This window comes from Limulus polyphemus, unplaced genomic scaffold, assembly GCF_000517525.1.
Source record: "Limulus polyphemus unplaced genomic scaffold, Limulus_polyphemus-2.1.2 Scaffold1576, whole genome shotgun sequence".
In the NCBI taxonomy this organism is placed as follows: Eukaryota; Metazoa; Arthropoda; class Merostomata; order Xiphosura; family Limulidae; genus Limulus; species Limulus polyphemus.
This window is the reverse complement of record NW_013667186.1, coordinates 149,664-167,367: the sequence shown is the minus strand read 5'-3', so window position 1 is coordinate 167,367 and position 17,704 is coordinate 149,664. Positions and strand designations below refer to the sequence as shown.

At 34.5% G+C, this 17,704-nt stretch overlaps 1 protein-coding gene across 1 annotated transcript in view; it reads left to right on the top strand.

Moving 5' to 3' along the window:
- Positions 1–17,704, top strand: part of LOC106464169 (protein cycle-like) — a 129,506-nt gene that overhangs the window by 75,638 nt on the left and 36,164 nt on the right. The window contains exons 5-7 of the mRNA XM_022391857.1: positions 2,054–2,133; positions 7,713–7,805; positions 15,446–15,563. Of these exons, the coding sequence (XP_022247565.1) occupies positions 2,054–2,133; positions 7,713–7,805; positions 15,446–15,563 (291 nt within the window). The remainder of the gene's footprint in view (positions 1–2,053; positions 2,134–7,712; positions 7,806–15,445; positions 15,564–17,704) is intronic.

Genomic DNA, 17,704 nt, shown 5'->3' with positions numbered 1-17,704 from the left:
CTTTTTTTGACACAAATATGTTTTACTATACAAACAACAATACAATTTACAACAACAGTTATTACAAATAGTTATTACACACAATGATTTATATACAAAAAGTTTACAAGCAATATAAAGTCTTCTTTCTAGTCTGGAACTTCCTTGATATCTTATCGGGGGTTCACGATGAATGAGTTTATTACGAGTTGATGTAGATACAATTTGCTTAACGGTGAGCTAGCTAGCTTTGTCCTTCATTATTCACCAGCCACACATGCTGAGTTTTCCACGATGAAGTTATATAATGTTTTTATAAAAATACTAATGTCTGATAAGAATCCACTGAAGTTAAATGATTTGTAATGTTAGAACTTTGTAAATGCATGGGCAACTTTCAATATTTCAGAATGATATGCTTTGGAAACAACGATTTGATAAACAATAGTCCAGTCCTCAGAAGCTGGGACATCTGGTGGTCTCCATTTCCTCATAAGCATAGCATTTTTGAAAAATACCCATTTGGAACTTTCTCCAGTTCATCTTTTGAGAGTGCATACTTAAATAGTGAAGAGATCTGCAGATCCTTTTGTTGCTCAGGGAACAGTTTACTTTTAGTAAATGAAACTTCACTGGGTGAATCAGATCTCTTATGTCCATAACTGTCACTCACTGAGGTATTGTCAGTAGGACAATCATCCATAAGATCCCTGTCGGATCCAAAAACTGTTTGAGACAAATCTATAATATCGTCCTCTGAATTCATGACTATCATTTGATTTGGCTTAATTTCTTAGCCTGAGCTCGAGTCACAGCACACGAGGGAAACACATTGGGATTCTCCTCAATGACAGCATCATCCTTAGATGAAACAGTGTCTTTGGTATTATCGTGTTTGGTTCTACTGTAATTGATACTGTAAGAAAGAAAGGGTTAGAACTAAATACAATCTCAAGAAGAAATGATTGTCTTCCTTGTCAGTGTAGGTATGCACACTGCATTTTCTTGTCATATGTGTTATAAAAGTTTTGTACATCCAGACTTTCATTCCATATTTAAAAAGGAAACTTGGTCAGATTGTCTTATTCAGAAACTTGGTAATTCCTAGGTGGGCATGCTGTTATCTGCATGTCATTCATGTACTTATATACATATCATATATTTTTTAGAGAATACATCAATCTAATGAATAAATTCTAAAGACAAATACTTGTTTGTACCAATATTTTAGAGACATTGTGGATCCTTGTAGTAGATTTTCATACTCTGTTTTGTTAGCACTTATAAATATAGGTATTTTATAAGTTTGACCAAGTAAGGAAATGAGACTAGCATTTTATATGAAAAGTCTCATTTTCTATGAGGTCAGTTTTTGGGACACACTGTGTTATGAAACATTATGAAGAATCATCATTGTAAAGAGTTGTAATGTACTCGTCTCTCTAAATATCTAATTTTGTTCTCTTGATCAGTATGGGTGTGAGGGCCAAGCTCTTCAGTTTCAGATGATGTTGTAGCTCTGGTCACCAAAGTTGATCTTATCCATATTAGCATCAAGTTTGTTTCATAAAGAGTGCAAAAAGAAAAAAAAAGTAACAGGAAAGAAAGGTTGTAAAGATAAGTGTTCCAAAAGATATATATATTTGTATTGAATTGTTGAGAGTATATTGAATGTATATATACATTTTAGATTTCATGTTTGATTAAAACTTGATAATTCCTTTTAATTATTCATTGAAAAATTTAATTCACTTATCAAATGAAAATGTAATCAAAGAATTGACAACTTTTGGACAGAAACATCTTAACTTCTATGTTACATGATTTCTAAGAATATTCTTTATTCAGCATCAGGTGATCAAATATGAAGTTAAATATAGGTAAACTAAAACACTTTTCCAGTATTAATCATATAAAATGCTATCAGTTCAAAACTACAAGCCTCAGCTTAGCTGTTGCTTAACAGCTTTTTAATGAACTAAATTTTGATATTTTATTTCTTGATAGTATATGCACTGTTATAAATATATTCATGTTTCATATTAGGTGAGAATTTCTTTTAATTCTTTTACAGGTTCCATAAATTCTTATACAGAAGGTCATTACAAACCTTCTTTTCTCTCGGATGAGGAACTAAAGTACCTAATTTTAGAAGTAAGTTATGAATGTTCACTGCAGATATTATTTAATAACATACTTTTAAGCTGTAAGAAGAAAAATAGATAAAGCTTAATTCCAAAATATACTTATCTCTGCTGACACTTATAGCTATTACTCGAATGCCAGGGTTTCTTCTTTGCCCATCTAAGAGTCTGATTTCATATCGCTTGCTCCAGTCTTTCATACCCCACTCAATTGCCCTTGGTGATATTTGTCTCGTAATACTCTCCACCTATGTCAATATGCCCTCTATCCTGGTACTGTATATAAGCACCTCATTCAGATAATTTTATCACTATTTTCTCGACAAAGCGCCACTAACAGGTTTCCCAATATTACGATCATTCGGAGATACTTTGAACGTAATCGTGTTATCTATTTGATTTTAGTAAGAATAATAATTTAAAAAATTTCCTTTTCCAATATGTAAGTTGATTACAGTATGAATACCTGGATTATTATTTCCAGCACAGAGGCAAATTAGGTCTCTCCCCTCCTACCTCTTGTATCTAGTGTCTGAGATTTGATTCCCTGGGGTGAATACAGCAGATGGCCCAAAGTTACTTTGCTCTAACAAAACAACTTACTTTACCTCACAAAATGCTGTTCTAATCAATGGTAATCAACACAGTATTTATATGACCTATGTAAAATGAAGAGGAGGCCACTTTGGGATAAGCTGCCTTTGATTTGTTTTTTTTCTGTTGGTTCTTCGAGCATGTGATATTTTAGGCTGGTTGCTTTAGAGTCTGCAACTTACTTGATGGCTGAAAGGTCTGGGAGCAAATTTTGTTTTTCCTCCAAATACAGATATTGTGTTTCATGCTGGAAGGTTTACTTCTTAGTTACGTAAAGGGACAGTTAGGCCTTAACCAACATGTCAGAACTTCCATGTGGAGGCATTTTTCCGACTTTCCAATAATATATCTGCTCCTTGAATTTCGGGGTTTTAAGGCGAAGTGTGTAGTTCACCTACATAGGTCTGTGTTCCCTGATGGGACAGAGTAAGTATATGGACTTACAACACAAATTAAACATTTTGTTTCTTTTCACTTCACTTTGTTAGAAAACTCTCAGGATCACCAGCTTAATTGATGATGAGCTGGATCCCTTGTTAGCATGCACATTGATTCAGTTTTTGGCTTCTACATTCCTCTTGGTTGTTGTTGGAGTCTCGAATTTCATTGGTCCCTACAGAGGATAATAGTTCCACCCCTGTTTGTGAGTCATGACCCCCGATGTCAGCCCCTTGGTATTAGTACTCAGAATAGATCCTGTCTATATCCAAGGTTTCCACTGCTTAGTTGGATCTCCAGCAGCATCAGTGATTATTGTATACCTTCATGGGCTTTGGGGGTTTGGTTCCAAGAATTTCTGGACATGTGGTAACCTTAACTATGGGTCCAGGAGCTCTTCTGGTCCTTGGGTCATAATTTGTCGTGCAGTTCACATCTTCTCCACTATTATCCACCCAACCTGTAGGGTTATCCGAGTTTGGCTAGTCTGAGGGTAGTGTGAGAGTCGGGCTAGTTCTTCAGAGTTTTTATTCCTGTTAGTTGTTGGGCTTATGCAGACAGGAGATTGGTGTTCAGTTATTGATCTTCCTTGTCTATATCAATGCCTGGGATTTTGCTGGGATTGTAGATGTACAACTTTGTTGTAGTTGGTTCCTATCTGCACTTTGCCTTAGTGGTGGAGACCTACCACTATCAGCATTTGTGGTGCTCAAGGGTCAGGTGCTGCAGTTCTAGGTTTTTCCCTACAGACTCGCATAAGCTTCTCATGGGTTCTGCTGTATGATATAAGTTTTTTTTTCTTATCCCCTTCATTCCATCATACTGTGCACACACACCATTCCACGGACAGTTACTGCTGGCACCATCTCATCAACTGTTAGACCATCACATCCTGATTCTACTTTCAAATACAACCCAGGTAGGCCCACATTTCAGTGAAGTGACATCTATTCTTGCTCCAATTCAATATGTCATCAAAGCTGTCTCCCATCCTACTTAACATTGTAGAACAGGACACCACACTCTTACCTCTTTTTCTCATAGATGGTTCTTCCTCTTCTGGGAATGTGAGCATCTCTCGAATCCTTCCTGCCTTTGGGACAAGAACAAAAACGATTTTTTTATAGGTCTTAGTCTGGATCATTCTTCGATCTCAAGGGGTTGTTAAGTTGGGACACTACTACGATTTGGGTTTCTCTACTTCCACCTTGTCCAAAGTTCCATTCTCTTCATGAATGCCTTGCTTCAGGGATGGGGTACATATACCATGGATAACGAAGATTCACTACACAATGTTTTTGTCCATTTTGCTTGTCAACATGCAAGGTGGCTCGGAATGACCAGGTGGTTATGGTGCTCAACTCGCAATCTGCGGGTTGTGGGTTGGAATCCCTGTCACACCAAACATGCTCGCCCTTTCAGCCATGGGGGCATTATATAGTGACGGTCAATCCCATTATTCGTTGGTAAAATAGTAGCCCAAGAGTTGGCAGTGGGTTGTGATGACTAGCTGCCTTCCTTCTAGTCTTACACTGCTAAATTAGGGACGGTTAGCACAAATAGCCCTTGTATAGCTTTGTGCAAAATTCAAAACAAAAACAACATGCAAGGCCTCATGGTCTGGTCTTATTAAGGGGTAAATAATCAGGCTTCACTCTTGAATATTCCAAGGTGGTGTCTTATGTTTCTCATCAAGGAGGCATATGGTTTATTGCTTCTTATTTTCGAATTTTGGATGTCCTTTCTTGGGACTAGTCCTATCTTTTCACCCTTCCAGCTTCCCATGTTTTAAAGGTGATGCCTATAGCGTCATGTACTATGTATCACCTCTTGCTGCTGTCATACTGATGTCATTGGTTGGTGTTGTTGACATGTTTGTAGGACTCTTTATCTCTCTCCTTAGGTTCTTCTATACCTTGATAGGTCCTTTCTTTTTCAGTCTCTGGTTACTATTTCTCACCTCTAAAATCGATCGTACACTGATCATTTGGTTTTGTCCTGTCAGGCCCAGAAGTGTTATATGGCTCACTCTAACTCCTTTGGTGGTGGTAGTTCTCGTTTCCATAGGTTTTTGCCCACTTACTTGGAGGCGATTTTGTGAATATCCAGGCAGGGAATCTCCTGAGAGTTACATTTCATCAGCTTCAACACATTTATGTCTTTGATTCACTGGGGGACATTTTATGGGCTTGTATGTGGACTTCTAATGCTTTTCTCTCACATTATTTATATGATCTGGCAGTTCTTCTCTGGGGTTTTTCCACTACCCCTAATGGCTATTGTTACATCTGCTAGATTATATGGAGGAAGGAGTAATTTTGTCTTTCTTTTTCAGGGTCCCATACATCTTGCTTTCATCGGATCCCACTCTGTGGCGAGTGTTGCCCAGACAAGTGTGCTGTTATCAGTCCAATTCCACACTAGGAACCAATTTGACTATACTTAGTTCTGGTTGCAACAGGCTTTGTAGAAATGAGGTGTTCCATAAGACCATCTAGGCACACTACTGGATGGTATTACCATATTATCATGGACTGCTATTCATGGACTATCATGAGTAAAGCTAAAAGGGATTCTGTCTGTCCCTACTGATTGTCGATTGAATAATTCGGGGTCAGTTTGCTTTTAAAAATTTAGGAAACTTGGTTCACATATTGCACTGTTTCCAGAGCACTGTTCCTCAGGACTCCCCAATGCTCATTACTCCCCAGATTCTACTAGTGGAGTTAGGTAGTCCTTACCACACCCAATTTCCAGTCGCTGGGGTGGTGGACAGAGACTTTTTACAGAGTGTTTAAGTGTGTTCCTCCACTGTTGGAGCAGAGGGCAAAGCTCGGGGCCCTCCAACCTTGGACGTATTTCCCAGATGTTGATAATACTGGTTTAGATTTGATCATACGTTATCGGGTTGGGGTTTCCTTGTCCCTTCTTATGAACAATGTCAGGCTGTATATTATTTGTGGATGGAGGTCCACTATCTCCTCATAAATTCCGGGGCAAGAGGATGGAATACTACTCAGTTGGAGAGTGAGGATGAATGTTCATAATTTCAGACTTGATGAGTTCTGTTCCTTTGTTTGAGTAAGGCATACAGGATCCTGTCATTCCGAGCCTGGAGTAGTGCCTTTTAGACTTTTGCAGGTGGAAGATAAAGTTTGTACACTTCAATTTTGCTTCTTTTCTCATTGTAATTCTGATAGTTCAGAAGGCATCAGTCTATGGATACAAGTTGGGATCCAATCAAATGTAGATCTCTATATAACATTACAGTCCAATTGCCCTAGCCACTAATATGGGATGTGGGGACCAAGACGCATTATTTCCAACTCCGAGTTGTGAAACCTCGGCTATCTAGTTTGGGCTGGCCTATAATAATTACCCATGTACTATTCCACCCTTGATACCAATATTAAGTTCTGAGTGAAGAGCTTACCTGTTCTGGATGTAGTGTGATTTCCCCTCTTGGGTACTACTCTTATTTGCTACACCCCTGTTCTGTATGGACAGTGTCCTCACCAGCCCATCCACCTTCTCAATGTGGGATTCTAGCTAAAGTGGCAGTGGAGGGTAAGTATGTTTTGGAAGTTAACATTTTCTAAATTGACATGTATTTCCAATGATACTTAACTCCGCTGACACTCTCCTGCCCTTCCTCCCCACTAAGAGCTGGTGTTAGTGATTGGGATGGTGTAAGTCTCCAAATATGTGATTATATTATCTTAGTGATGTTGTTATATACAATGTCAGGATTGAGGATGCATTGATGCAGGTAGAGGGATTTGCAAATTAGATATTGCCAAGGGCATTTAAGTGGGGTATAAAGAACTGGAGCATGCAAGACCAATGCTTAGATAGGCAAAATTAATGTCAAGGAATAGCTAAAGTGTCAGTGGAGGTAAATATTATTGGAACTACATTTTCAATTTAGGAAAATGTTAACTTTTCACTCGTGAAATTACTATTTACAGCATTGGAATAAAACTTTTAAGAGTAGTGATAAACTGGAAATGTCAGTACTTTTCCTTTTAAATCTGTACTGTGTGGTGCCATCTTCTGGTTTACATCTCAGAATTTGTAATAAATGTAGAGAAACCTTGTAACAGTTTTTTAAGTGAAATAAAATGGCAGTTGCCGAAACTTTAAACTTACTCTGGGAATGAAGAGTTTTCAGAAACTTCTAGGAATTGAAAGTGCTGAGACCATTATGTGAACAATAATAATAGTACTTTAATATATTGATGCACATAATATCTGAAAAACTAAGTTGTACAATTATTTGCTGCAGATACACACCTATTTGCATGTCACTGTTTTCAATAAAATATTTGGAACTCTTAGTTTTATTACACTGTATTTTAGGTTTTTCTTTTCCTTTTGCTTGAGAAATATAGCTGCTGATTAATTCACAAAATATTTCTGTATTTGACTTCATTTGTTTCAGGTGTGTCATCCCTTGAATTTTTTTCTACTGGATATAAGAGAGCTGAGTATTCAGTGAATTTCTTTTTTCAGTACGGGAAATATATGTGGTAACATTCTTTATGTTTCCTGTTACAGGCAGCTGAAGGTTTTTTGTTTGTTGTAAGTTGTGACAGAGGTCGTATTTTGTTTGTTTCGGAGTCAGTTTCCCAGATACTCAACTATTCCCAGGTATGAAAATATAACTTATATATAGGATATAAAGTGAAAAAGAATAGTTTCATGAATGACTAATATCAATCTTTCAGTTGGATATGGCAAAATATCTTTCATGTGTGTAACTAAATTATAAAAGATGGTTTGGAATATAGAAATCAATTTTCTGTCTGTAAACAAACAAAAATTATATTATATAAATTGCGAATCATGGTGTTTGTCTGAGCATGCAGACAAAGCTCAACATTCACTTTTGAAATGACAGGAGAATAGGCATGGATAATGTTGATGCTAAATTTTATTTCAAGCAGGATATTCTACACTAAATTGTCAGGAATTAAGCACATTATCACTCACATTTCAAAATGTGGCATAACTTAAAGAATAAAAATGTAGATTTACCATATGTTATTGTTGAGCGGCTCTTGGCATGACTGAAATGCTCAACAATTACTTTTTTCAGTGGGCAATATAAGTAGCTCAGAGCTTTGGCTCTGAGTGAAACCAAGAGTGCAACACAATTAACCCTTTTAAAGCCCATGAAGTAATTTAAATTTATAGATTAACTTAAACTTTTCCCATTGTTGAGGTTGGGTACTTTTGCTTGTTCTATATAAAATTTGGTGTTATGACCATCATTAGCAGCTTAGACTGAAAAAAATAATATAAAAAAGGGAATGTGAAAATTAGCATATTAGATTATTAAATTGCGTTAAAAGATTAGATAGAAATTCTTTAGTCATATTAACACAAGAATAAAGCTTTTTCTCCCAGTATCAACATTGTTTCTTATCACCATTGCTAATGTCTTTTATGATTGTTGTAATTAGCCCGTTAATATACCATTTCATTTCTAGTCTTATAAAAATCGGTATCATTACCATTCAGGTTTTTAGTTTATTCTTAGTAGCAAGAATAATTAAAATATCCTGCAGTTCAGTTTTGATTAGGTGCTGAAAGTCAATTAAGATAATAACAGCATTCTGGTAGTCAGAATACTTGACATAAATTGTTTAATTAAAAGAAACAATTTGTAAACTTAAATTCCTTTATTTCTACAATACTTCTATGTCTTTCCAAAGGCATAAAAACTGACATTATGCTTATTGAAAGCTCCAATAAACTGGGCCCAATTAAGTTTGCACACAGAAAGAGTCTTGGAGAAAATGATTTACTAATATACTTGATACAGTTATCTTTGGAAACTTTTTAAAATTTAGGTGCATATAGATTGAAAGTCCATGAAAATGAACTTAATAGTTTCATAGACTTGATTATTATTCAGATAGTTATAAATTTTTAAATATTGCCTTCTAGCAATCAAGAAAGTGAATAGTTTATATTTATATTATATGTATATAATTTTATTTGCAGCATATGTTTAAAATCGACATAAATGGTAAAGGAAGTGCAATATATTACCCAAAATAATGAGGCAGCACATCAGGAGAAGAGAGTGCTTTCTTATTGATGGGTGCTGCATTTTAATAGGAATTGGCTGAACTTTGTCTTTAATCTCAGTCTGGTCGTTGTTACTGATTCTTGCAATGTTTGAGGGACTACATGTAGATTTGCAGTCACAATTATTCAAAACAACTCCAAATGTAATGATACTGCTAAATGTGTTGTGTTTCATCCCCAGGCAGTTTTCAAGTAATGTACACTCAAGAGAGGTTCAATTCCATTCAGAACAGGACTGGACAAAGCAGGTTCTTAACAATATTTATCTCAAAACCATTGCTGGAAATGACATGTGATGTCATTGGTGCATTATGATGCTAAGATTGAGACTCAACTATTCTCAGAGCAATTTCGAGAATGCTATAATATGACAAGGCGTTTATGATTCTCTTAATTACTAGTGGACCAAATCTAAACAAGACACCCCATGACAACCACTCCCCCATCAGTCTTCACTTTTTATGGCTGAGACAGCATAGCCATATGCAAAGTGTTGTTCATGTTGTTTTCAAATCTAGACCCATGCATTCAATGCAAATATTGGGTAGATGGATTTATTGCGAAACATTGTGTTTTTTTAGCTGTGGCATTGTGGCTCATAGAATGACTTAAGTTGTTTTCTTTTGTCAAATAAAAACTTTTAGCTTGTGGCTCTATCATCTCTTGACTGACTTGAAATCTAATTATAGTTTTGGACTCAGGAGGTCAAACCCTGTTGATTGATGTATTTGATCATGCCCAATGCTTTTTTTGTAAAAAAGAAAAAAAAAAGATGCCAGTACTCATATATATATAAAAGAAATTAAGAAATGAAAACATACTGAATACCTTTTTCTAGAAAATTCCAAATTTTCATCATGTTTTCATCTGATGCAATATCCTGACTTTGTTCCTTGCTTTTGGTGTCTACTGCTGAATGACATTTTCGGAGCAACCATGATTCTACGTATTTTTTCGGATCAAAGTGTGGAAGTGGTGGTCCAACAAGTTTAATAAACAAAAGTGCCAAAATGGTTTTTGTCATCAATGAAGCTCTGGTTGGGGTGACAATCAAATTCATATGTGAAAACTCTCGTTTACATTCACTGGAAGAAATGGGAATAGTACTCAGAGCATGTTTCAAATGCTGCAGTTTTTCCGGAACCAAGTCTCATTGATAATTTTCTGACCTCCATCTCACCAAATGTTAAATGAGCATCAACGTTTTCAGGCCAATGTATTTTATCAAGCACATGTGCACACTGTGCTATATCGCCATCTTCACAATTAAGCAACCTATTTTCGATTTATTTTTTTCAAGGTTCTGTAAAAAGCTTCCAGATTAATTGGAGGATCCTTTTTGCAATCTTTGTTGTGAAGTGAAACTCCTCGGAAGGGGAGATTTTTGGTGGCTTCAGTGCCATTTTTATAATATGGGCCTGGAATCATTTGTCTTTCTTCAAAAATTTGTACAAGAGCTTTTATCTTTTGATCTACCTTGTACAAGTCTATATCTTGCTTTTGTAAGTCCAAACTTAATTGGTATCATTCTTGGGAGAGCATCACACATCAATCCTAGATCTAATAGAAATTCTGAGCTTGTAATTTTTCACTGTAAGTCCTCATATGCACATTGCTCTTTTTTGTCTCTTGTTGAATCATGGTTCGCTTCTTCGAAATGTTGCACTAACACTCCATAGTTTTCCCAAACAGCTGAAACTGACCGAAAACTAGATTCCACCTATCAAGTGCTTAAAATTCGGCCAATTTTTAAAAGTTGAATCTCCAGCAAGTTCTCACACACATTCACTTCTCTGCTATTTTTAGGCAACACATGATACAAGACATAAAATTTATCAATAAATGCTTTAAATCTGTTGATCCCTGAGACTGATTATACAGTGTCACTGACTGACAGTTATAATATGTAATTAGCACAGTGCCACACAATTACAAAAGGAAATTTGTCTTTCATCAGTTTCTTAACTCCACTTTTACTCCCCAACATCACAAATGGACCATCACATGCCACACAAAATAAATAACTTTTCAGGTAGTCTTCATTCATTCTGTAAGACTGAAGACAATCGAGTAAAGAATCAAAAATTCCTTTTGCAGTAAATTTTCAAGTTTGATCAAGTCCAAAATAAATTTACCGGCGAGTTCATTCCATTATCCAGATTCGAACTTACACTATTAAGGTAGATTTTTTACTCAAAGAAATTGACTCGTCGAATATCAATGAAATGTATTTTTGATTTAATAACTATATTAACTCTCTCAACATGAGATCGGTCAATTTGACAGAGTCACATGACATTTGAACTCGTTTAAAGTCTTTATATATTTAATACTTATAATTCTAAATATATTGGGTATATCTTCACGAAATTTGGCAGTCTTTCAGTTAATATTACAAGTCTTTCACGTACAGAAAAGTCATATTTCTTAGTGAAGTATTTTTAATAAAATAAAATAAAGATTTGTCCATGAAGATATTGAGTATTTGTTTTGAATAGTCCGTGTGCAAAGTAATTTTCTTATTAAAATTAAAAATATTTTTCATCCTTCAAAAATCTCAAATTTCCTTTGTGTCATCTCTAAAACATCCTAAATGCATTTCAAACGTTTTTATTCCACTAAATCCTTATAATTTATCCATTATTTTCTCTACCCTATCTCAAAATGGGATTGGTCAATTCGACTGACCTCGTAACCGCCATAAAAAAATCAAAATAAACCTAAATTAACCTTTTTTTCTTTCTAGAATGACTTCAAATTATAACATGAAACTATATTCCTTTATCTTAAGTAGCTCTAAGTTTGTAACATTATACATCTATTTATAATTAAATTTTATTGTTTTATTGCCCTTTCTATTTCCCTTTGAACTGTGTCTAACTACCATCCATGCCATTATAAATTGTAAATCACTCGGGGAACGTGCAGCTCCCATTATGCTATTGAATTACATTACCCACGAGCTGCTCGTGTGTATGACTCATGAACCATTTTAATTATATTATTATTATTACTTATTTTACCTAATCTAGTCTTAAATAACTTTAAAAGATCCATATTTTTAATTATAGTTACTTTTATAATAATAAATAAAGTACTTACCCAATCTTTTTTTTCTTGCCCTCGATTGTCAAGGAGAGTTAAGCCTGATTTTTATAGTAAAGCACATAACAATTTTTACTTAATTAAATATAGCACCAAAGAATATAGACTAATAACATGCAAAAAGTAGATAAATTCACTTACCTTTCAAAATTTTCCTGGCTTTCTAACTATGCAACAAGAACCTTTACAAATTCACTCAAGCTAGTTGTTAACTTTTCCATGGGAACGATGTTGCTAATCTGAGTGAAATTGGCGATTATCTGTTCAGAACACAACATTATACAATACACCATTTGATAGATGAAAACCTTTACTTTCTGTTGGTTATAGGTAATGTATAATGAAACATGAGAGAGAGAAGTATCAACAAATTGTCAAAGATAGGATGTGACAGGTGGGTGTGGCAGGAGATGTCTGATTTTCCATTTGAAAGCTCTCTAACAAAACAAAATTGAAGGCTATTAAAATTATGGTTTGTTTGAGCAATAACGATTTTAAAGAGTGTATTTTATGTTTAATTTCATACATTTTCGAGGGGTGATGGATAAAATATGGATGAGGACATGCTGAGACAAAATGTGTCACGTGTATCACACTAGTGGAAATTCAGGATTTTTTTATATATTTCCTTGTAGAATTAAGAACTTAAACTTATATACTATTAAAATATTGATTATTAGCTAAGATTTTATGCTATTCTAATTGGTATAACATAAACAAAAAGTAATTTAATAAAATTTTGAATGTAAGACACTAAAACCTTGTGTAATGCGCAGTAAAGGGTACCCGGAGCGACAGGGTTAATTAGTATTTTTTTAATTTCATCACTATTGTGATTTAGGATATACATTTGTTGAGTGAAAGATACGCCCCATGTCAATTCCATTTAGTTCTTGTAAATTTATTTCAGATTCAAAATTATGAAATGATTGGGTTTATTTTGTTAACTTACATGCTGTGCAAAATATTCTTGCAGTAATCACTTTTTCGCAAGATAATACTTTCAAACACACATTTTCAATGGTCTCTTTCTTAGCTTCTTACTGCAGCTTTATGTCCCACAGTTTCCTTGTGATCGAAAAGTTTTTTTTTCCACAAAGACAAAAGCTGTTGTTGTCAACTTTCAACAAAATAAGATATTTCATTGTTGGCCCATTCTTTAGAAACTTTCATTCCTCCCTTCATTTCCACTCTAAAAGTTCCAATTTTATGGAAAGATGTACAGCCAAATTTCTTATTTCTAATATTCAGCCAATCTTACTTTCTGCAAAAAATCTTTTTTTCAATCAGCAGTCCAGCAGCTAGGCCAGTCGTTGTCAGATATTTCGTGTACACCAGATGGACCAGGAACAGAAAATGTGACCGACACCCTTAATTCCTGTTTTTTGGATCACTTCCTCGCTTATTCTAGCTTTCTTATTCATGGAAGATGAAAAGAAACTTGTAATTCATTTAATTTTTACATTGGGGTGTTTTCTCAAGACTCAATAAAAATGATACACACTCCTGGTCACAATAAAATCAAAGCACAGTAGAAGAAAAATGCACATCTACTCAAATTGGCATCTACACCTCGACTGAGCATGTCAGACCAAATTGACTTATTCCTGAGACTCACATGCATATTTTTATTTTGGCTGAGAAGGGGCTGTGCAATTAACGACATCAATCATCTTCATCCACTTATTTTGTATGAAAGAATGTACAGTCCAAACCCGCATACCAGTCAACTCGGCTTGTGGTCACCTGTTTCCCAGTCCCAAGCAGTTTCTTTGAACTCAGTATTGCATCTACCCAGGCTGGCTCTCTCCTGCTGCTGCCCAGATGAAACCTGTCAATCAAAGTGAGGCCACTACCGTACATCGACTGATAGTGGCCACGTCTTGTAGGTGTTAAAACTAGGTAAACATTGATTTCTCTATTAATGACATGCTAATCCTATCTGATGCTTCACACCTCATACGGCACTGATGATCACACATACATGATCAAACAAACAGTATGTTTTCACACTTCTTTAAACTTTGTCATCTGTAACACTTCTAATTCGGTGTCTCTTTGGTCTTCTTGTGAACAAAAGATTTGTTCAAAGGGGAAAATTCACACATTCAATCACATTACTGTTTCAAGTTTTATCACCTTTCTCTCCATTTTGCAATATGAAAAATGGTGCCGGTGTGTACCATCTAAAAAAAAGCCCTGATCATGCCCAAGGTCTCATAGATGAATTTACTCTAATCATACCTAAAAGAATTTCAGTTTGAGGGTAGGCTTGGTTCAGTTAGGTAAGTAATAAAAATAACCTCGTATACGTGTGTCTCACACACATGATGTTGCTGGCACACAAAAATATTGCTAATCAAAAGGAAAAAAGGTCTCGTAGATTAATTTACACTAATCCTACCTAAAAGAATTTCAAGTGCCACAGCTATTGAGGTTCTCTCTTGTTTTCTTATTGTTTTTCCTAATTTAGGTTTTTAAGATATCATAAAAGCTGATTCCTTGCATTTATGGATATGAATAAGTGGGTTGTCATGTCTCTGATACTCACACTGCCAATGCTACATACAGTAATCATTCCTTTTTGATAATCCATTAGTTGAATTCTTTATTGAATCTGCTAATGTTTATAAACCCTGAGTAGTGGTGACTTATAAATTCATGTGCAAATTCAAAGACAATAGCTCATTACTACTAGCTGAAAGTGTTCTGTTCCTCTATTTTGGTCAGTGTAGTGTGTTTCGTTCACAAGGTGACTATAACGTCCAGCATCAGATATGAGGGTGGATTAATAAAGAAAAAAAAATGTACTAAGTTATACTTACTTTTGGTATATTAGTATAGTACTTTAGATTAACTTGTTAACAAGTATTTTTATTTAGTATTAATTGTCACAGTTTTATGTATTTTGAAAAATGTGCAATGTCTATTGTGGTTGCAGCATGTTGAAAAAGGATGAAATATGTATGTGACATAAACATAAATTGCTTCTTTCCTGCTGTGTGAAATAGAATATCATATCTATCCATGTTTAAGATATTTCTTTTGTTGCTTCAAATGTTTTTTTCTCATTATCTGGTTTGTTCTAGGGAGACCTTTTGGGTCAAAGCTGGTTTGATATTCTTCATCCTAAGGACATAGCTAAGGTCAAAGAACAATTATCTTCCTCTGATCTTTTGCCCAAAGAACGTCTTATTGATGCCAAAAGTAAGTAACATATTTCAGCCTTATAGCTTGAGAATGGAAGAAAATAATTAATCTCTTTTAACTGCTAAAAAGATTCCTCTAAAAACGACTTTCAATTGTTTCATAAGAGTGTCAGTATTTCCAAACTTGTATGAGATATCAGTGATCAATGTGATATTTTAAAAAGCTATCAGTAGTCAGCATATAATTAAAACTAAGGATAGATGACATTAACAAAAGTAAAATGAAAAAATATATAAAAAATGTTTTTGTTTTGTAATCATCACATTTCTGTTACATGTCAGATATAGGTGTACTATTGAAGGAGTGTTGTTCTGAAAGACAGGAGAAGAAATGATAATAAAGAATGAATTGACATGATGAAAACTTTTCTAGTTGATTTTGTGTGACTTTTCAAGCAGACACACTTCATCAGGCCCTAAAGACTGTGTTACAGTGGAATTAGGTTCAGAAATAATTGTTAAGAGGTAAGATAATACAAAAGTTCTAATTACACATTTTCAACGTGGAACACGGTGACAAAAATTGATGGAGTTTTATATTTATTTGAAAGTAAATATTTCGTTTATATCATAAGTGGATTTGGTGTTGAGTTGGAAATGAAGATGATGTTCAAGGCTTTTTCATGTTAACTGAGACTGCCATGTTGGAGGTACCTTTGTAATTGGTAGAATTGAAGTGTCAACCCTTTCTCCAATTTCATTCCCTTTAGCCTTTTCTTTAGAGGCATTTACCTTACTTCTTACTCCTGGTTAAATCTCCCTCTTCAACCTTACCTATGAGAAAGTCTTTTTCTTCCCACAGTTATTTCCCTGGACTATTATTTTGCAAATTTACATTTTATTCTTTTCCTGTGTTTATATTTATAAATCCAGATGTATTTGTTCTAATTACGTCTTTTCCATGCTAATTTTAATAATGTTTATGTAATATGTTCAATAATATTTTTACCAGTACTTTTGTTACCATGCTCCACATTGAATGTGTGTAACTAGAACCTTTGTATTTTCTTACCTTGTAATGATTATTTCTGAGCCCAATTCCATTGTAACTTGGTCCTTACTACCTGACAAAGGGCAGCTACTCGAAACGTTGCACAAGTTAAACTGGAACAAGTTTTCATTTAGATGTGTCAGTTCATTCTTTATTATCATTTATCCATAGGTGTACTATCACTAAGCATGGTAATGGTTAGTATGTAGAGATGTATGCTTAAAATAACTGCTAAAGTTGAGTTATAGCCTTATTTGAGCACCTTATTGCCTATATCGAGTGTTTCACAGCTTGTGATACTTCCAGTATCATTGAAAAGTGCTGCTAAGATGGAGAACTGGGATTTAACTAAAGAGCCAAATTGTTCATCTTTCATTTTTCTTTTCCCATGCTAGCCAGAAAAATGTGTGAAGTTTTTGCAATGGCTGTAGTATGACAGAAAAGCATTTTAAGAGTAATTGCAAACAGGCTATCACTAAGCACAGTATTGCTTAGTTTGAGCTAAAAATAAAAAAAAATCATAATTCTAGAGTAAATAATGTTATCGTTACCTCTTGAAGTTAGCTTTCTTACATAGATCTGGTGTTCCTTTAAAAAGTTTAAGTGCAGGGTGAAACAGGAATTACCAGCCAATAATAGATGAGATGAACATTAGATGACTGTAATATATAGAGTACTCAATGCTTTGTACACTATACAATCTGTCTTTAGGGAGCCAACCCCTATATTATGCAAGAAGTGAAGGAGAAAAAAAATCAATACACATAATATTAAATTTATTACACACATTCATAGAATATATTAACCTTCAGTTTGGAAAAACATCAAAAAACAACCAATGTAGGGATGGCAGTGCCCAAAAGAATGCAATCATGAATATAGGGATGATACAGCTATAAATTTTTCATACGTTTTTTTCTTACTGTAGGTTCCTCAACATTAAATTCCAAAAAGTCAAAATTATGACCAGTGATTTTTAATAATCTGTTGTAGCCAATTGTATGGTATAATATCAATATCTGAGGTTATTCTATAAGTGCAATGAAGAAACTGGCAAAACTGATATGATATTAACAATATATATCACTATTGAATTATAAAAATAACACATGCCTATATATATATATATATATATATATATATATATA